Below are 18,507 nucleotides of genomic sequence, written 5' to 3' on the forward strand. Positions count from 1 at the left end.
ACACGGCCGTGTGCACCCCGGTGCTGGTGTCTGTCCCGGCCCCACCTCCCCCTGCGGGTCCCGCTCCTCCCGGGCAGCCCCCAGTGATGGCAGCACAGCGTTTGCATCAGCCCCGCTTTATTGAGAACACCGCGACAGCGAGGGGGGGAGCCGGGGGTCCCCAGCCCCGACAGAGCCCGGGCAGCCCCCGGCGAGGCTACGGGGCCGGAGTCTTCTTCAGGAGCTCGGCCAGCTGCTCCTTGAGCCACACCAGGCGCTGCTTGGCCAGCTCCGCGTTGTCCGACAGCCACTGCCTGCACCGAGGGAGAGGAGGGCAGGGGAGGGCAGGGGGTCAGCGCGGGGCCCCGGCCGGGTCCCCCGGCCCCGGGAACAGCGACAGGGACAGGGCGGGGGTTCGGGGGCACCTGGCCTGCTGCGCCGCCTCCGACTCCCGCACCCTGCTGAAGGCGTCCTTGGTCATGGCCGAGACTTTCTGCGCCAGCTCCTGCACCTTCTGCACCAGCGCCTTCGAGTCCTCGGGCGAGTCGGCCCCTGCAAGGGCGAGCCTGGTGGCACTGGGGGTCCCGCGGCTGCGCCCCCCGTGTGCCCCCGTTGCCCTGAGCCCCCAGCCCTGCTCTGCGCAGCCCCCGGCCCTTACTTGCTCCCAGAGCCAGGACGGCCGTGCAGGCGAGCACGAAGAGCAGCGACGCCTTCATGGCTGGGGAGAGAGCAGAGCGCACGGTGTGGGGCACGGGGGGGCACGGGGGTCCCGAGCCCGTCCCCTTCCCGGCCCGACCCTCGCCGGGGCTGTCCCCACTCACCTGTGCCGGGCTGTGGCGCGGGGCAGCCCCGGGCTCCCCCTTTATAGCCGCCCCGCGGCCGCCCGGGGGATTCGTGCAAAGGTCAGGGCAGGGCGCGGGGGGGCTGCAGGGGCGCTGTGTCCGGCCAGGAGTTGGGAAACGCCGCGGGACGGAGCTGAGGGGCCCCGCGCGTCCGTGCGTGTGCGCACAGAGCGGGCCGTGGGCACACGCGTGTGCGCAGCCAGCCCGCTGCCCGCGGGGGGACAGCCCGGGCACGCGCGGCACAAGGGTGACATCCAGCGGCCCCGGGCACGGCCCGGGCACCGCGAGGCTCCTCGGACCTTGGCACTGCCCCTGCCTGGCGGGTCCCTGCCCTGCCGCCGTGCCCTTTGCCCGCAGGGACACACGGCCGCGGCCCCGCTGTGCCCGGGGCGGCTGGGCTGGGCCGGGGCTGCCCCCGCTGCGTGCCCAGAGCCCGATGCCCACGGCCGGGGGCACGCACGGGTCGCAGCTGCATTCCCAGGCACCGCGGGGCTCCAGTGTCCTGCAGTGTCCTGGCCTCTTCCTGTGCCAGGGCTCCTCCAGGAGCCTGGCTTGGGAAGGAGCGATGCCATCCTGCCTGTGCACAGCTTCGTGTGTCCCCCAGCTCCATCACAGCGTCCCCCTGAGCCCGTGTCCTGCCCTGAGCCCGTGTCCTGCCCGCTGCCCAGCCGGTGGCAGAGCTGGGAGGTCCCTGCAGCATCCCCAGCCCCCCTGTCCTGTCACACTGCCACCCATCCCACACCCCCCCATCGCAGGTACTGCCCTGCCAGCACTGACAGAGCCACTGCTGCCTCCACAGAGCTCTGAGGCGTCCCCCAGCCCAGGCCCCTGTCCCCAGGAGGGGCTCGGCGTGTCCCCCAGCCCTGTCTGTCCCTGTCCCCCTGCTGGGGGCTGGCGGGGCCGCGGGTGATGTCAGGGCCCTGGGTGATGTCAGGCCTGCGCACACGTCAGGCACCTCCACGTTGTGACCGACTAAAGTCCAAGCCCTTGCTGTGTCACAGCCTGCGTGGAAGCCGCAGGAGCCCTCGGGCTGCATAAATAGTGCTGGGAGCTGCCGGCTCTGCAGCTACCGCGGCACTGGCAGCACAGGTGAGCAGGGCAGGGGCTGCAGGGAGCCTGCAGGGAGCCGGGAGAGAGCCTGCAGGGAGCCAGGATGGAGCCTGACTCTCCATGGGCTCTGGCTGGGGGCTGCTGGTCCCTGGGCCTTCCCTCACCTCTCTCTGTGCTCCCGCAGGAGTCCCCAGCACTCAGGATGGCGCCCAAGGCGGCCGCCCTTGTCCTGGTTCTCCTGGCGATCTCAGGTGAGTGTTGTGCGGGTTCCTGGTGCCAGCAGGGTGGGGATGGCAGTGTCCCTGCTGTCCCTGGTGCCAGCAGGGTGGGGATGGCAGTGTCCCTGCTGTCCCCAGGGGAATGGGACTGTGTGAGCTCTGACCCCGGCTGCCCCTGCAGGCTCCCGGGCCGATGTGAACCCTGATGAGGTGGCCAGCGTGATCTGGAAGTACTTCACGGAGCTGGGCAGCAATGCCAAGGACACGGCGGAGCAGCTGCACCAGAGCGAGCTCAGCAAGCAGCTCAAGTGAGCCCAGCTGCGGGACCGGGGGGCTCGGGGGGCTCGGGGGGCGGGCAGGGCCCGGGGCGGGGCACGCAGGCCCTGACGTGTCCCCTGTCCCCAGCACCCTGCTGAAGAGCAACCTGCAGAGCGTCAGCGCCTACGCCGAGGACCTGCAGCAGCGCCTGGAGCCCTTCGCCATGGAGCTGCAGGCCAAGCTGGCGCAGGACTCGCAGCGCCTCAAGGAGCAGATCCAGCGGGAGCTGCAGGAGCTGCAGGCCAAGCTGGCGCCCTACGCCGACCAGGTGCACCAGCAGATCGGCACCAACATCCGGCAGCTGCGGGCCAGGATGGGCCCGTACGCCGAGGAGCTGCGCTCGCAGGTGGATCGCAGCGCCGGCGAGCTGCGGCAGGCGCTGGAGCCCTACGCGGCCGAGCTGCGGGAGCGCCTGCAGGACAACGCCGAGAGCGTGCAGGCCTCGCTGAGCCCCTACGCCGAGCGCCTGCAGCGGCAGATCGACGGCGGCGTGGAGGGCGTCAAGCAGCGGCTGTCGCCCGTGGCGGACGAGCTGAAGGCGCAGGTGGAGCAGAGCGTGGCCGAGCTGCGGCGCGGGCTCAGCCCCTACGCGCAGGAGGTGCGGGACGGGCTGGAGCGGCAGCTGCAGAGCCTGAGCGCGCAGATGGAGCGGGCGGCCGAGGAGCTGCGGGCCCGCCTGGCCGCCAGCTCCGAGGAGCTGCGAGCCCAGCTGAGCCCGCTGGCCCGGGAGCTGCGGGAGGCGGCGAGCGGCGACGCCGAGAGCCTGCGGCAGCGCCTGCGGCCCCTGGCGCAGCAGCTGGAGCAGCGCCTGGGCCAGAGCCTGGAGACCTTCCGGCAGCAGGCGGCTCCCTTCGGGGAGACCTTCGGGCAGCAGCTGGTGCAGCGGCTGGAGGAGATGCGCGGCAAGCTGGACTCGGGCGCGGCCGGCGTGGAGGATCACCTGGAGCTGCTGGAGAAGGAGGTGCGGGACAAGGTGGCCGCTTTCCTCAGCACCGCCGCGCCCCCGCAGAACTAAACCCGCCCTGCCAGCTACACATTCCAAGCACTCTCGGCCGCTTGCAGTGGCACAAATAAATCTCCTTGTGATGCACGTGCTGCTCCGTGTCCGTCCTTCCTTCCCTGTCCATCTCCCCTGGGCTGGGGTACCTGGGGTACCTCAGCTGCTCCGAGGGGGGAACGTTACCCCGAATCTGGGCTCTGGGGTGGCACGGACAGGGAGCAGAGGTGGGGCCAGCTGGGTGGGAGTGTCTGTGGCGGCAGCCAGGTGAGCCCATGGGCGAGCGCAGGCCGCGCTGTGCCCTCACACAGCCGGGGACACCCGGGGGGCAGAGCCGCGGGGGGCGGCCGAACATCCGCAGCGCGATGGGGCCGCAGCGGCCACGAGGGGTGGGGATCGGTGGGCGGGGGACAGATCTGTGGGTGGGGGACACTCGCCCGGTCCCCGCAGCGCAGCAAGGGAGCTCGGCGGGTCACCAAGAGGGAAAGGGGACTGAGGCGCTCTGCCGGCAGGACGGCACGGGACGGGACGGGGTGAGCGCTGCCTGGAGCAGCCTCACGTGTCGCCGCAGGCCGTGCCGGGCAGGGACCGCGCGGACTTTGGTGCCGCGGCAGCGCTGCCGCCCGCTCGGCGCTTCACCCCGGCCTCGGCCCCGCGGCCCCGGTGCCCGGGCTCGTTCCCGGGAAGAACCAAGGCGGAAAGGAAAGGACACGAGCGCGGCGGGGACCGGCGGGAGCGCGGCCTCGGAAGGGGAAGGTGCGAGCCCGACCCGCTGATCCCCGCCCGCCCCGCACTGCCCGAGCCGGGCTCGCCCTCCCGCACCCGCCGCGGGGCTCGGGGCTCCCTTCGCGTCCCGGCGGGAGCGGCACCGGTGTCCCCGTCCCCATCCCGTGCCGCGATCCCCGCGGGGTGCAGCGAGCGCCGCGGGCCAGGCCCGGCCCCGTCCCCCGAGCCCGGGGGGCAGCGGCCCCCAGGTCACCCGGCCGGACCTCCACGTTGTGTTTACACGGAGTGAGGTCCAAAACGCCTTCCCGTCCCAAAGCCGCCTTATCGGCCGCTCCTCGGCCGCCCCCCGAGCCTACATAAGGGCGGGCAGCGGCCGCCTCCGGCCGGGAGGGACGCGGGAGGCGACCCGGGCCAGGTGAGGGGCGGGGGGCTTTAAGTCCGTGCGGCCGGAGGAGCCGGGCGTGACTGCAGCGGGGCAGCAGCCGAGCCGTTCCGGGACCCACAGGTGTCATGGGGAACCGCAGGGGTTTTTAGGGAGCTGCGGGTGCCCGGGGGACCCCAGGTCCTTGCGGAGAGCGGGGAGGGGCGCGCAGCCCCCCGTGAGCATTCGGACGGCTCTGTCCCCTCTCCCGCAGCCCGAGCATGCTGCTGAAGGCCGCGCTGCTGCTCTCGCTGCTGGCCGCCTGCTCAGGTGGGTGCGGGCCCGGGCCGGGCTCAGGGGTCCCCCCGGGGGCTGCGGGGCAGCGGCAGCAGCAGCGGCAGCGGCGCTCCCGCCCGCAGTGCCCCCGGCCGAGGCGGCGCAGAGCGGGCTCTGGCGGTACCTGAGCCAGCTGACGGGGGACAAGGACAGCCTGGAGCGCGGCCACAGCAAGCTGGGCAGTGACAGCACGTGAGTGCCGCCCCGCTCCCCGCCGGGCAGGGCCCTATGGGGGCAACAGCGTTTATTAGGGTGCGTGTTGTGTTGGGGCACGGGGGGGCCACGGGGCGGTCACTCGGGGCTCTCTCGTGCAGGAACCTGAAGGAGAGCGTTCAGGATGGGCTCAGCTCCGTGGGGGGACTCCTGGAGAAGCTGTCCCCGCTGGGCAGGGGCCTGCAGCCCCCCCGGCTGGGGGAGGACCCGGGCAGCCTGCGCAAGGCCCTCCGCAGGGAGCTGGACAGCCTCCGCCTGCAGCTGTCCCCGTACGTGGACGAGGTGCACCAGCAGGTGGGCAGGCAGCTGGACGAGCTGCGGCAGCAGCTGCGGCCGCTCACGGAGGAGCTGCTGGACCAGGTGTCCCTGCGGGCCCGGGAGCTGCGGCGGCACCTGGTGCCCAGCCGGGAGGCGGCCGCGCAGCTCCTGGGCGGCGCCGACGAGCTGCAGCGCTTCGCGGCTCACTACGGCGACAAGATCGCCTTCCACACGGAGCAGGTGAAGGACATCTTCCGGCCGTACGCCGAGCGGCTGCTGAGCGAGATCCACCGCAACGTGCAGGAGCTGCACCGCGGCGTGGCCCCGCACGCCCGAGCCAGCCCCGAGCAGCTCAACCGGCACATCCAGGAGCTGTCGGCCAAGCTGGCCCGCAACGCGCGGGACCTGCACCGGCAGATCCAGCGGAACCTGGAGCAGCTCAAGGCCAAGCTGAGCCTGTACCCCGGCGGGGCCGCGGCTGCCCCGGGCCGCTCCCGGGAGGCGCTGGCGCGGGAGGTGCAGCGGCGCGTGGAGGAGTTCCGGCGGGACGCGTACGCGCAGATCCAGGCCTTCACCCGGGCGCTGGACCAGGAGACCGAGGAGATGCGGCTGAAGCTCAGCGCCCGCACGGAGCCGCCCGAGGGGCCGCCGGACGCGCCGCCGCCGCCCGTGGAGGATCTGCGCGCCCGGCTGGACGCGCTGTGGCGGGAGCTGGCGCTGAGCCTGAGCGAGCGGGGCGGGGAGGGTCCCGGGGGGGATCCCGGGGCGGGCCCCGGGCGGCTCCGGCGCTGAACCCCAATAAAGGCGTCGCCATCGCGGCCCGCGCGCGTCACGTGATCCGCCCGAGCCACGTGAGCCGTGACGTCATCGCCCCGCGCCACCGGCATGTCGGCCCTCGGGGCCACCGCGGCGGCGGCCGCGCCCGCCGGGGCCCTGTTCCGGCCCCTGAGCGCCGAGGATGGCGAGCAGCAGCCGGCAGAGATCGAGTCCCTGTGCATGAACTGCTTCCGCAACGTGAGGGGCCCCCGGGGGCCGGGCAGCGGCGGCCTGCGGGGACTGGGGGGCACCGGGGCCTGCGGGGGCCCAGGGAGAGCAGGACAGGGGCACAGGGGCCCTGGCCGGTACAGGGGACAGGGGACAGGGGGAGAGCAGCACAGGGGCCTGCGGGGCTGGGAGGGTACAGGGGGCAGGGGAAGAGCAGGACGGCGGTACAGGGGACTGGGTGAGAGCAGGACAGGGGCACAGGGGCCCTGGCCGGTACAGGGGACACGGGGAGAGCAGCACAGGGGCACAGGGGACAGGGGGAGAGCAGCACAGGGGCACAGGGGACAGGGGGAGAGCAGCACAGGGGCACAGGGGACTGGGTGAGAGCAGCACAGGGGCACAGGGGACAGGGGGAGAGCAGCACAGGGGACTGGGTGAGAGCAGCACAGGGGCACAGGGGACAGGGGGAGAGCAGCACAGGGGCACAGGGGACAGGGGGAGAGCAGCACAGGGGCACAGGGGACTGGGTGAGAGCAGCACAGGGGCACAGGGGACTGGGTGAGAGCAGCACAGGGGCACAGGGGACAGGGGGAGAGCAGCACAGGGGCACAGGGGACTGGGAGGGTACAGGGGGCAGGGGAAGAGCAGGACAGCGGTACAGGGGACTGAGGGAGAGCAGGACAGGGGTGTGCGGGATCTGGGGAGCACGGGGGGTCTGTGGGGTCACGGGGAGAGCAGGACAAGGGGTGTGAGGGGCCAGGGCTGGTACGGGGTCTGTGGGGTCAGGGGACGCACACCTGTGTGGGCCGGGGTCGGGGTGGGCAGGGGCTGCTGGGGGGTCCCAGTGGGGGCAGGAGCGAGGAAGGACCTGCTGGGGGCCACAGCTGCTCTCGGAGTAGGGGGCGCTGAGAGGGGTTTCCAGGAGCTCCTGGGGGGCGAGGGAAGGGTTTGTGGGGCAGGCTGGGGCACAGGGACCTGCCCGTGCCGGAGGTGCTGTCAGGGCCATGGCCCCAGGCTCGGGTTCCCACAAAGCCCCTCGCTGCCCCCGCAGGGAGTGACCCGGCTCCTGCTCACCAGGATCCCCTTCTTCAAGGAGATCATTGTCAGCTCCTTCTCGTGCCCCAGCTGCTCCTGGTCCAACACGGAGATCCAGGCAGCGGGCAGGATCCAGGAGCAGGGCGTGCGCTACACCCTGGCCGTCACCTCCCGCCAGGTGGGCGCTGCCCCGCCCCGCCCTGCCCTGCCCTGCTGAGGCCCAGCACCTGCACATCCCTGCAGGAACGGCTCTGGGGTCCCCCTGCGTGCCAGGGGAGGCTCAGGCTGCTCCCTGCTCTGTGCAGGACATGAACAGGGAGGTGGTGAAGACCGACTGTGCCTCAGCCCGAATCCCAGAGCTGGACTTTGAGGTGCCTGCCTTCAGCCAGAAGGGAGGTGGGTGAATGGGGCAGCGCCTGGGGGGCTCCTGGGGGTCCCTGGGGTCTGTTCGTGGTGTTGTCAGCTCTGTGTTCTTGCCTTGCCAAGTGCTCACCACCATCGAGGGCATCATTGACAGAGCTGTGGCAGGCCTGGAGCAGGACCAGCCCGCCCGCAGGGTAAGGCTGGAGAGGGGAACTCCTCAGGGATGGAGAGTGCTGGGGGTGTCCATCCCCTGCCCCTGGCGCACCCAGGGCTGCTGGGGACGGCTCTGGCTGTGCCACAGCCACCTCTGCCAGCAGCTGAGCCCCACCTTGGGGTGTCCCCGTTTTAAGGGCTCTGTGGTTCCGTGTCCCCTTCCAGGCAACAGACCCAGAGGTGGCCGGGAAGATAGACGAGTTCATTGGGAAACTGAGGCAGCTGAAGGAAGTCAGCTCCCCCTTCACCTTTGTGAGTGCTCAGGGCAGGGCAGGCCTGGCAGGGGGGGGCTGCAGGGAGGGCAGCTCCCTCAGGGCTCCTTGTCCTGCAGATCCTGGACGATCCCTCTGGGAACAGCTTCGTGGAGAACCCGCGGGCGCCGCACCGGGACGAGGCCCTGCAGGTCACTCGCTACAGGAGGAGCCCGCAGCAGTGTGCCCTGCTGGGCCTGCAGGTGCCTGCAGCAGCCCCTGCTCCTTGTCCTGCTGCCTGGAGCCCCAGCAGGGAGCAGGAGCTGACTCTGCTGCCCTTGCAGGGAGAGGAGGTGGACGCGACGCCGCCGGACGCTGCCGAGGACCTGAGGGACGAGGTGGGGGCTGCTGCGGTGTCAGGGACACCCAGGGACACCCAGGGCTGCTGCGGTGTCAGGGACGCTCAGGCCAGCTGCCCTGGGCTGGCTGGGACCTTCGGGCTGCCCCTTCCCTCCCCAGGTGCTGCAGTTCAACACCAACTGCCCCGAGTGCAACGCCCCGGCCAGCACCAACATGAAGTTAGTGCGTATCCTTGCTCAGGGCTGGGGGCTCTGCGTGCCTGGGCTCTCCCTGCTGCTCCACAGGCCTGAGGCAGCTCTCAGCTGGGGCCTGCTGGGCTGCAGAGCCGTCTCAGGGCTGCTCACAGCTCCCCTCAGTGGGGTCCTGCCGTCCCTCGGCTGCTGCTTGGATGTTTGCCTTGACTCCCTGCCCCAGAAATCCCCCACTTCAAGGAAGTGATTATCATGGCCACCAACTGTGACTCCTGTGGGCACAGGACCAACGAGGTGAGCTGGGCAGAGGGCAGGGAGTGGAGCTCTGTGCCTGTGTCCCTGAGCTCTGCTTCCCATCGGGGCTGCTGGGGAGGGAGAGACCGCACTGGGGGCTTTCTGCTGGCTGCTGAGGCCACTGTCCCAGCTGTGGAGAGGCCTCTGGGCTGCTGGGCTGAGCCTGTTAAAGCACAGGGGAGGGCTGGGTGTGAGCTCACTGCCAGCTGTTCCCAGGTGAAGTCTGGAGGAGCCATTGAGGCACAGGGCACCAGGATCACCCTCAGGATCACGGACCCTTCTGACATGACACGGGATATCCTGAAGGTGCAACGCCCAGGGTCCCTGCCCTGTCCTGCTGGGGGGTGTGGGGGCCCAGCATGGGCTCACGGGGGTCTCTCCTCTGCAGTCAGAGACGTGCAGCGTGGAGATCCCCGAGCTGGAGTTCGAGCTGGGCATGGGAGCGCTGGGGGGCAAGTTCACCACGCTGGAGGGGCTGCTGAAGGACATCCGGGACCTGGTGAGTGCTCCTGGGGGGCTCAGCCCCCTGGCTGGCCCTGCTGGGGGGGCTGGCTGCCTCACAGCTGCCTCACCTGCCCTTGCAGGTAGAGAAGAACCCCTTCACCCTGGGGGACAGCTCCACGGCCAGCAGGACAGGGAAGCTGCAGGAGTTCATTGGGAAGCTGCAGGACGTGAGTTTGCTCCGGGTTTTCCGTGCTCTGCACGGGTCCAGGAGGTGCTGAAGGAGTAGGAGGAGCCTTAATGGGATGTGCTGTGTTCCTGCAGATCATAGAGGGGAAGGCCCAGGCTCACTTCATCATGGACGACCCTGCAGGCAACAGCTACCTTCAGGTACAGCCCTGGGCCCTCGGGCTCCGTGGGCACTTTGGGGGGTTCATTTCCCTGGCGCGTGGTGGCAGTGGGGGTCCCATTGGAGCTCTGGGCACCAGCAGATGCTGGAAGCCCTGCTGGCTTTGTGGGGTGCCCAGGGCAGCCAGCCTGGGGCACAGGGGAGTGCAGGAGCTGTGCCCTGTCCCCACAGAACGTGTACGCCCCGGAGGAGGACCCGGAGCTGAGCGTGCAGCGCTACGAGCGCACCTTTGAGCAGAATGAGGAGCTGGGCCTGAACGACATGAGGACAGAGGGCTACGAGGCAGAGCCGGCCTCGGGCCGGTAGCGGGGCCAGCCCAGCCCTGCCGCCCCCTGCCCCAGCTGGGACCAGGACTTGTGTGGGGCCAGGGCTCCTGTGCCCTTCCTGGGCCGGGGAGCTGTTCCTGCCCGCGGCAGGGGCTCGGGGCCTCCCGGCGGAGCTGTGCCGTGAGCTGCTGCTGCTGCTGACTTGGGGCACGGGGTGGCTCCCCAATAAAGCTGATTGAAAACGCTGATGGAGTCGTGTCCTCCTGCTGCTCCATTCATAACCGCGACTGCCGCCTGGCCACGCCCACGGCCCCGCCCGCAGTTCCATTTATGGCATTGGCTGCCGTTTGGACACGCCTACAGCCCCGCCCTCTGCTCCATTTATGGTATTGGCTGACCACACCTACAGCCCCACCCACAGCTCCATTTATGGCATTGGCTGCCGTTTGGACACGCCTACAGCCCCGCCCTCTGCTCCATTTATGGTATTGGCTGACCACACCTATAGCCCCGCCTCCACCCCATTTATGGCATTGGCTGATGTTTGACCACGCCCTCAGCTCCGCCCCCACTCCATTTATGGCATTGACTGACATTTGACCCCACCTAAAGCTCCGCCCCTACTGCATTTATGTCATCAACACCCTTTGACCACGCCTACAGCCCCGCCCCGCTCCATTTATGTCCGTTCCGTGGCCTGGCCACGCCCATCCCGCTACAACTCCATGTATGGCAGCGGCCACGCCCATCTCAGCCCGCCGCGCTCAGGCCCCGCCCCTTCCGCCGGCGCCGCCGTTTTGCGTCAGAGCGCGATGGCGGCGCCGGGGCTGTCGAAGGCCGAGTACCTGCGGCGGTACCTGAGCGGCCCCGCCGAGCCCGGCCCGCCCCGCCGCCGCCGCAGGAGGAAACCGCCGGGCGGCACCGCCAGGGGCGGGTGAGTCCCGGGGAAAGGGGGACAGCGGGCGCGGCCCTGTGCGCTGCCCGGCCCTGTGCGCTGCCCGGCCTTGGGAACCGCCCGAGCGCACCGCCCCGAAACCCCCGCTCCGAACCGAGCCCCAAGACCCCTTGGTCGGGATCCTCCCCGGGGCTGCCCCGTCGCGGATCCCCCGGTCCCCCCGAGCTGCCCCGCCGCAGATCCCCCGGTCTCCTCGAGCCCCCGGTACTGCCCCGCCGCGGATCCCCCCGTCCCCACGGGCCCTGACCGCGCCTCTCCCCGCTGCCAGGATGCGGATCGTGGATGACGATGTGAGCTGGAACAGCATCGCCGCCGCCCCGGAGAAGGAGGAGGAGGAGGACGAAGGGGACATGCCTGTGGTGAGCGGGGAGCCCCGGCAGACACCCTCAGTCTGCTCTGGCGCTCACCTCGTGTCTCCCTTTGGGAGGAACTCGCTGGAGCGCCTCTCCCTGCCCGGTCGGGGCGGGTTCTGCCTCGGGGGTGGGCACGCACCTGCAGGAAGGAGGGAGCTCCCTGCGGATCCTGGCAGCCCGTGCTCTGCGGGCCAGCACGGGGCTCTGTGCTCCGGGACCGCTGCTGGAGCAGGGCACGGGGACTGGCACTGCTGCTGCCATGTGAGCAGTGGGAGCTGTCCCTTTTGCTGAGCCCCTGGTGCTCGCTGCGTGTTTGCAGGTGGCAGAGTTCATTGATGAGCGCCCCGAGGAGGTGAAGCTCATGGAGGAATTCCGAACAAACTCCAAATGGAAGCTCCTGGGAGGTGAGAACAGCCCCTTCCACCCTGTCTCCTAATGCCTGGTTTCTTCAAACCATGATGCAAGTTCAGAATAACCCTGGAGGTGCTGGAGGGCTGCTAGGCTGTGCAGAGCCCTAGTAATGGTGGTTGCAATTGTTTTCCCTCAGATGAGGACTCACAGAGTTCGGATGTGTCGGGATCTGCCAAGTCTGCCTTGAGGTATGGGGGGTTAGTGCTGGGGCTCAGGGCTGCAGCACCCCAGTGAACCCACCTTCAAAGCTGTTCCCAGCTCTGGGGCCCTGCTGTGTTTCCAGACAAGCCAGGCACGAAGGGAGCTCACTGTCACCTTCTCTGCCCTCACAGGCGGCGGCACCACGACTCCCCAGAGCCCTCGGCCCCAGCAGGGAAACACAACGGCTCCCTGGGGCTGTCTGCTCCCAGGAGACAGAGACACGACAGCCCTGATGTGTCCCCTCCCCGGAGACAGAGACACGACACCCCTGACCCATCCCCTCCCAGGAGACAGAGACACGACAGCCCTGACCCATCCGCTCCCAGGAGACAGAGACACGACAGCCCTGACCCATCCCCTCCCCGGAGACAGAGACACGACAGCCCTGATGTGTCCCCTCCCCGGAGACAGAGACACGACAGCCCTGACCCATCCCCTCCCCGGAGACAGAGACACGACAGCCCTGACCCATCCCCTCCCCGGAGGCACCGTCACAACACACCAGACTCGTCACCTCCCAAAAAGCAGCGTTGTGACACCCCAGATCTGTCACCTTCCCGGCGGCGGCGTCACGATACCCCCGACCCCTCCCCTCCCAGGAGACAGAGACACGACACGCCAGACTTGTCACCTCCCAGGAGACGACGTCCTGGCACCCCAGATCTGTCACCTCCTCGACGGCGACAGCGTCACGATACCCCCGACCCATCTCCTCCCAGGAGACAGAGGCACGACACCCCAGATCTGTCCCCTCCCAGGAGACAGAGGCACGACACCCCAGATCTGTCCCCTCCCAGGAGACAGAGACATGACACCCCAGATCTGTCCCCTCCCAGGAGACAGAGACATGACACCCCAGATCTGTCCCCTCCCAGGAGACAGAGACATGACACCCCAGATCTGTCCCCTCCCAGGAGACAGAGACACGACACCCCAGATCTGTCCCCTCCCCGGAGGCAGCGTCAGGATTTGTCACCTCGCAGAGAGAAGCCAGGGTCCCCGAGCGGGAGGAAGAGCAGAACGAAAGGTGAGTGTCACACGCTGTGTCCTGGGGGCCTGCTGGGATCCACACTGCCAGGTGAGTGCTGGGGGCTGCTGCTCCACTGGCACAGCTGGCACAGCTGGCAGTGTCTGTCCCTGTGGGCACAGCTGGGTTGTATTTGTGCACAGCTGGGTGAGAGTTCAGCCAGCCTGCAGTGCCTCAGCTGTAGCCTGGGCTGTGTGCACCTGAGCGTGCTCCTCCTGGGGGAGTCAGCAGCCCCTCACTCTGATTTATCTCCTCCTGGGGCAATCAGCAGCCCCTCACTCTGATTTGTCTCCTGGGGGAGTCAGCAGCCCCTCACTCTGATTTGTCTCCTGGGGGAGTCAGCAGCCCCTCACTCTGGTTTATCTCCTCCTGGGGGAGTCAGCAGCCCCTCACTCTGATTTATCTCCTCCAGGACGGGCTTCTCCCACCCAGAGGGACCAGCAGAGGTCACGGAGCCCCCCGGAGCACTCCCTACACCACCGGGATGCCAAGGGCTCTCCCAAGAAGGTAAAGTTTGTGTCTTTCCCTTCCAGCTGTGGAAATCCAATGCTTGACAAGCTGGGGGGGTTCTTGGCTCTAACAGGGCTGTCCCTGCCCTGTCCCTGTGGTTCGGGTCACCCCTCATTCTGGCTGCCCCTCTCAGCCAGCTGTAGTGGGATTTGTGTGTTCTCCAGGCTAGCACCATGTCATCTGGAGCCAAAGCGGGCCTGGTGTCGGCTGATGTGCTGCAGAGGGAGAAGCAGGAGCTCAAGAAGCACGAGAGGAGCACCAGGCACCTGGAAGGTGGGAGTGGAACACAGCCCGAGCCACAGCTCACTCCTCTGCTCTGTCAGGCCCTGGCACTGGGATGCTGCTGGGAGCATCCCTGAGGAGCTGCAGCTGGACACGCTGCTGGAAACCTTGGCCAGGGTCTCTGTTCCACTTGGGGATTTCAGAGCAATGCCAGGGAGTCACAGGGAGTGGGAAATGCTTCTCTGCAAGTCTGAGGGAGCTGATGGATAGCGAGAGCTCAGGGTCTGTGTGGGGCAGCAGGGAAGTCTGAGATCCTGCCTGGATTTGGGTGGCAGGCTCTTTGGGAGATTAGGACAAGCAGAAGAGAAGTCCCAGTTAGTCATTGAATTGTCTGGAGATGATAAAATGTTCCAGAATTGTGACTTGAGGCATGTGTCCCCTCCAGAGGAATCCCGGAACGCTCAGACCGTGTTCCGAGACAAGTCCGGCCGCAAGAGGAACCTGGCCCAGGAGCAGCTGGAGCAGAGGCTGAAGGCTGAGGCAGAGGCCAAGAGGGAAGAGCAATATGCCAAGTGGGGAAAAGGGTGAGGAAGGGACTCCAAAGCACATTCCTTGCGCCTCCCATGTCCTGCTGTTAGTTTGGGTCTGCTGCCAGACTGGTGTTGTGCTCTGAGGTTGAGCCTGGGACCAGCGTGTGTTCCACATGTGTGAAAGCCCTTCCTGTGCTGGAGGTGCTTTGGCAATGCTGAAAGCCCTTCCTGTGCTGGAGGTGCTTTGGGAATGCTGAAAACCCTTCCTGTGCTGGAGGTGCTTTGGGAATGCTGAAAGCCCTTCCTGTGCTGGAGGTGGTTTGGGAATGCTGAAAGCCCTTCCTGTGCTGGAGGTGCTTTGGGAATGCTGAAAGCCCTTTCTGTGCTGGAGGTGCTTTGGGAATGCTGCCAACCCTTCCTGTGCTGGAGGTGCTTTGGGAATGCTGCACAGGCAGTGGGGATTGAGGGGTGTGACCCCTCCTGCACACTGAACCACTCCCAAGGAGCAATGGCTGGGGTTTGGGTGATACAGTGTGTTTCCCAGGCTGGCACAGGAGAGGCAGCAGCAGCAGAACGTGGAGGATGCAGTCAAGGAGATGCAGAAGCCCTTGGCCCGTTACATCGATGACCAGGACCTGGACCGAATGCTGAGGGAGCAGGAGAGGGAAGGAGACCCCATGGCTGCTCTCATCAAGAAGAGGAAGGCCAAGGAGAACAAGGAGAAAGGTTTGCCCCTGGAACACACCTGTTTAGGGTGTCAGCAGTGCAGAAATGCAGCTGCTGTTCAGTAAACAGCCAGGGGGACTTGTGGACCCTCTGGAGTTCCTGGCCTGTTACCAGTAGCAGTTGCATGAGTTGTTAGCTGGGAGAGCAGGCCCTGCTGACTGAGGACTCAGCACTTTGTCACAGTGAACCCCTGGCAGCTGGAGCTGGCTGCCAGGAGCCTCTGCTCTCTACCTGCAGAACCTCCTGGGTGGGTGAGGATGTGGCCACCTGGCTGTGCTGAACACAGCTCCTCTGCTCTTTGTGTTCCAGAAAAACCCAGGTACAAGGGACCAGCACCTCCCCTCAACAGGTTCAACATCTGGCCCGGGCACCGCTGGGACGGTGTGGACAGGTAATGTTCCTGTTGGAATAACAGTGAAAATAGAGGAGTTCTGCTTCAGGGCATTGCCAGTTATGGGGTGAGTGAGGGGCTTGGCGCTGGAAGGTTGAATGGGTGCAGTTGCAAATGAGTGATGGGACAAGGGAGGTGAGGCACTTCAGAGGCGTCTGCTCTCGGTAACCACAGGTCCAGGTGGAGACTGAGCCAGGGTGAATCAGGGCAGAGGTTGCAGGGCTCAGGAGAGCTGGTGGCAGCAGCTGCTGTCACTGGGTGTCCCTTGCAGGTCCAACGGCTTCGAGCAGCAGCGCTTCGCCCGCATTGCCAACAAGAAGGCGGTGCAGGAGCTGGCCTACAAGTGGAGCGTGGAGGACATGTAGGGACAGCTCCTGCAGTGCCCCACAGGCACCTCTGCACAGCCCCGAGGAGTGGCCTGCTCTCCCTGCAGCCAGCCCTGTGCTCAGATTCAGCTGCCCACTGGCCATCTCCTGAGAGGCCAGGCTGCATTTCCTGGCAGCCAGAGCCTCCAGCTCCATGAGAGGACACTGTTTCTCGTTTGTTTTCTAACAAACTTCTGTTCTACACCAAATGACTTCTGAGGGCAGCTCCCAAGTCTTCAAGTGTCCTAAATCTCAGGTGCAAATCTGCTGAACGCATGGGCTTGGGAGAGTTACCCTCGTGCTGTGGGTCAGTCTGCTCCAGAACTCAGGTTAAGTGGAACTTCTGAACTTCTGTCAAGTTTATGCAGTTATTTTGCCATGTAGATCCCAGAGTCACCAACGTGCAGGAAAGTTCAAACTCAGCTTCTCCTGACCCTGTGCAAGCAGGAAACTGAGCAGGGAATGCTGTGGCACCAGAAGTGCTGCATTGGGCAGCAAGATCTTCAGGAGCCCCAGCAGTTCTGCAGGGCTCCATTTCCAGTGGAAGTAAATGCGTGGAGAGTTAGGACTTAAGACCTTGAATTGCTTCCCTCACAGTTTGGAGCAGCTGCTCCCCCCAGACCCCTCTGGGTTTGGGGCTGATCTCAGCACTTGGCTCGCTCCAGTGGGAGGTGTAACAACCCTGGGATCAGATTTGTCTGTCTCAGAGCTTCCCTTAATCCCTGTGTGCCAGAAAGCACTTGTGGAAATAAATACAGTTGTTCTTGCTGAGGTCCCAGGGAGCAGGGATGAATGCAGCAGCAGTTTCCATGGAGATGTCTTGGCTGCAGCAGGGCAGGGCAGGCTCGCCCTTTCCAGGGATTCTCCAGCCCTGGGAGGGACAGCAGCACAGTGTGCTCTGGAGTGCCAGACTCTTGGGACTTCCCTGCTTTTTATCCCTGTGTCACATTTCCAGCAGCCCTGGAATTGGTGTGTTCACCTGTAAATAAACCCTTTCTTTTTTTACTTGATTCTGCGTGCTGGTGCTTTTTCCAAGGCAGCTGAACCATTGCCAGCCCTGCTGCACCTGCTGGGCAGGAGATGGTTTGGGAGCAGGGGGTGCTGGTGTGAGGTGGCAGCACGTTTCCAGGCAGCTGTTTCCAGTTGTGATTCCCCCTTCTGTCACCAAGGCCCTGTTCCATTCCCCCCTGTAACCTGAGGCAGCTGCAGCCTCCACAAGAGCAGTTCCACTTGACACATTCGTTTTTGCTCTCACTTAATCTGAGTGCTGCTGGAGATGTGAAGAACCTGCTGTGGAATGATTGGATTCGCCCTGGTGGGCAGAGCTGGATGCTGCTTCCTTCCCCACCTGCCTGGTGACAGTGGCTGCTCTTGCAGAGCCACAGCTGCCAGCAGCTGCCTCGTGCCACTCTGGGGACTGTAGGCTGCTCTTAAGGAGGAAAAGCACTTTTAAATGCTGCTACTAAACAAAATGTGCTGAAAATGGCATCAGGTTCTGCTCTTGCAGCTGACTTGGAAGGCTGGGGTTTTAAAATTTTAGAGGCACTGCCCTGGGGACCTCCTTGTTCATCACAATGCTGCATTTATACATCTGTTACTTGTTTGCTAGCAGATATTGTACTTTTAAGAGATATCCGTGAGGAAAGGGGGGCTCACGTGGTGAACACCTCCCTCCCTGATCCCATCCCGTGTGCTGCCTGGGGAGAGGGGAGCTGGGTTTGTCCCTGTGCCCTTGTTCTCCATCCCACATGCCCTGTCCCTGCTGTGGCCTTGTCTGAGCAGTTGGCAAACGCTGAGGGATCCTGTGGGATGAGCTGGGTGATGGAGATGGAGCAGTGACACCAGCTCTGGATCTCTTCATTAGTGGTTCTGGAAGGGCAGAGCCCTGGTCTTGGCATCGAGCAGCAACTTTGATTAGCTTTAACCCAAAAAAAATGAATATTAAAATCTTAATTTAATTTAAACCACTGTCATTCACAGCCATGGCAAACAGCAAGCAATTATTATGCAAATGAGACAGATAGAAAAATGATTAATAATTGCGCAAATTAAAAATTATTGTAAACATCCTGCGAGTGGTGATAAGTCGGGGAGGAGCGAGCGGGGGAGGCAGCGGGGCTCAGCCACCTCCTGCATCCCGATTTCCTCATTAGCAGCAGCAGCAAACGAGGAGCCCAGGGCCGCCTGGGGGAGCAGGGCCGGGCTGGGGATGCGCTCCAGCTTCTCTTTGCTGTGGGAAGAGCTGGCTCTAACCATTCCCCCTTCCTGGAGAGCCCGTGCTGAGTGTGTCTGTGTGTCCCTCTGCAGCCTGCCGGGGATGCCAGCAGTGCTCCCCACCCTGGAGCTCCCCCCGACAATTACCGGCTGAATTGTCTGCTGCTTCTCTCTAATTGCACAGCCCTATTTCCCCCCTTTTCCTTTTGTGCTTTTTCCAGGGATCAGGATCATTCCCGTCCCAGGCTCTCGTTTCTCTCTATTTGCACAGCCCTATTTTCCCCCTTTTGTGCTTTTTCCACGATCAGGATCATTCCCGTCCCAGGCTCTCGTTTCTCTCTATTTGCACAGCCCTATTTTCCCCCTTTTGTGCTTTTTCCACGATCAGGATCATTCCCGTCCCAGGCTCTCCTGGCTCCTGGGCTTCCAGGGGCCCCGCTCGTGTCAAGGACGAGCAATTAACCCGGCCTCGCGCAGCGTAATTAGATTTTTGTTGATGAGCTCGTGGTAATGTGTTTAGTTTAGATGAAGAGCTTAATTCCTGGGGTGTGACACAG

General features: G+C 65.6%; 4 protein-coding genes across 5 annotated transcripts; all 4 read left to right on the plus strand.

The window, feature by feature from the left end:
* Positions 1-1,815: 1,815 nt before the first annotated feature.
* APOA4 (apolipoprotein A4) lies at positions 1,816-3,497 on the plus strand. 2 transcript variants are annotated; one of them, XM_059488400.1, is made up of 4 exons: positions 1,816-1,910; positions 2,056-2,122; positions 2,271-2,397; positions 2,495-3,497. In XM_059488400.1, the coding sequence occupies exons 2-4, from the start codon at positions 2,074-2,076 to the stop codon at positions 3,420-3,422; spliced, it is 1,104 nt and encodes a 367-aa protein (XP_059344383.1). In that variant the 5' UTR covers positions 1,816-1,910; positions 2,056-2,073; the 3' UTR covers positions 3,423-3,497. The 2 variants fall into 2 exon arrangements, with proteins under 2 accessions (XP_059344383.1, XP_059344382.1); XM_059488399.1 differs by lacking the exon at positions 1,816-1,910 and having other exon boundaries at positions 1,911-2,122.
* A 593-nt stretch (positions 3,498-4,090) lies between these two features.
* Positions 4,091-6,090, plus strand: APOA5 (apolipoprotein A5). Its single transcript, XM_059488199.1, has 4 exons — positions 4,091-4,160; positions 4,766-4,821; positions 4,911-5,019; positions 5,142-6,090. The coding sequence occupies exons 2-4, from the start codon at positions 4,773-4,775 to the stop codon at positions 6,088-6,090; spliced, it is 1,107 nt and encodes a 368-aa protein (XP_059344182.1). The 5' UTR covers positions 4,091-4,160; positions 4,766-4,772.
* Positions 6,091-6,177: 87 nt separating this feature from the next.
* Positions 6,178-10,290, plus strand: ZPR1 (ZPR1 zinc finger). Its single transcript, XM_059488217.1, has 14 exons — positions 6,178-6,312; positions 7,334-7,495; positions 7,623-7,713; positions 7,804-7,874; positions 8,059-8,145; positions 8,225-8,347; positions 8,429-8,482; positions 8,604-8,670; positions 8,859-8,929; positions 9,146-9,235; positions 9,318-9,428; positions 9,514-9,600; positions 9,695-9,760; positions 9,951-10,290. Exons 1-14 carry the CDS (start codon positions 6,184-6,186, stop codon positions 10,083-10,085), a joined length of 1,344 nt encoding a protein of 447 aa, XP_059344200.1. The 5' UTR covers positions 6,178-6,183; the 3' UTR covers positions 10,086-10,290.
* A 566-nt stretch (positions 10,291-10,856) lies between these two features.
* Positions 10,857-16,746, plus strand: BUD13 (BUD13 homolog). Its single transcript, XM_059488302.1, has 11 exons — positions 10,857-10,979; positions 11,269-11,359; positions 11,673-11,757; positions 11,901-11,952; positions 12,097-12,992; positions 13,405-13,499; positions 13,667-13,775; positions 14,170-14,308; positions 14,799-14,980; positions 15,290-15,371; positions 15,643-16,746. The coding sequence occupies exons 1-11, from the start codon at positions 10,858-10,860 to the stop codon at positions 15,734-15,736; spliced, it is 1,947 nt and encodes a 648-aa protein (XP_059344285.1). The 5' UTR covers position 10,857; the 3' UTR covers positions 15,737-16,746.
* Positions 16,747-18,507: the final 1,761 nt, after the last annotated feature.

This window comes from Ammospiza nelsoni, chromosome 24 (assembly GCF_027579445.1).
Source record: "Ammospiza nelsoni isolate bAmmNel1 chromosome 24, bAmmNel1.pri, whole genome shotgun sequence".
NCBI classification, from domain to species: Eukaryota; Metazoa; Chordata; class Aves; order Passeriformes; family Passerellidae; genus Ammospiza; species Ammospiza nelsoni.

Bases quoted from the DNA above. Each gene is read 5' to 3' on its own strand.
- BUD13 (XM_059488302.1), top strand. From the start codon at position 10,858: ATGGCGGCGCCGGGGCTGTCGAAGGCCGAGTACCTGCGGCGGTACCTG. The intron at 11,758-11,900 runs GTGAGAACAGCC...GTTTTCCCTCAG, and splicing joins CAAATGGAAGCTCCTGGGAG to ATGAGGACTCACAGAGTTCG. The intron at 14,981-15,289 runs GTTTGCCCCTGG...TTTGTGTTCCAG, and splicing joins CAAGGAGAACAAGGAGAAAG to AAAAACCCAGGTACAAGGGA.
- APOA4 (XM_059488399.1), top strand. From the start codon at position 1,975: ATGGAGCCTGACTCTCCATGGGCTCTGGCTGGGGGCTGCTGGTCCCTG. The intron at 2,123-2,270 runs GTGAGTGTTGTG...CTGCCCCTGCAG, and splicing joins GGTTCTCCTGGCGATCTCAG to GCTCCCGGGCCGATGTGAAC. The intron at 2,398-2,494 runs GTGAGCCCAGCT...CCCTGTCCCCAG, and splicing joins GAGCTCAGCAAGCAGCTCAA to CACCCTGCTGAAGAGCAACC.
- ZPR1 (XM_059488217.1), top strand. From the start codon at position 6,184: ATGTCGGCCCTCGGGGCCACCGCGGCGGCGGCCGCGCCCGCCGGGGCC. The intron at 7,496-7,622 runs GTGGGCGCTGCC...TGCTCTGTGCAG, and splicing joins TGGCCGTCACCTCCCGCCAG to GACATGAACAGGGAGGTGGT. The intron at 8,483-8,603 runs GTGGGGGCTGCT...TTCCCTCCCCAG, and splicing joins CCGAGGACCTGAGGGACGAG to GTGCTGCAGTTCAACACCAA.
- APOA5 (XM_059488199.1), top strand. From the start codon at position 4,773: ATGCTGCTGAAGGCCGCGCTGCTGCTCTCGCTGCTGGCCGCCTGCTCA. The intron at 4,822-4,910 runs GTGGGTGCGGGC...TCCCGCCCGCAG, and splicing joins GCTGCTGGCCGCCTGCTCAG to TGCCCCCGGCCGAGGCGGCG. The intron at 5,020-5,141 runs GTGAGTGCCGCC...TCTCTCGTGCAG, and splicing joins AAGCTGGGCAGTGACAGCAC to GAACCTGAAGGAGAGCGTTC.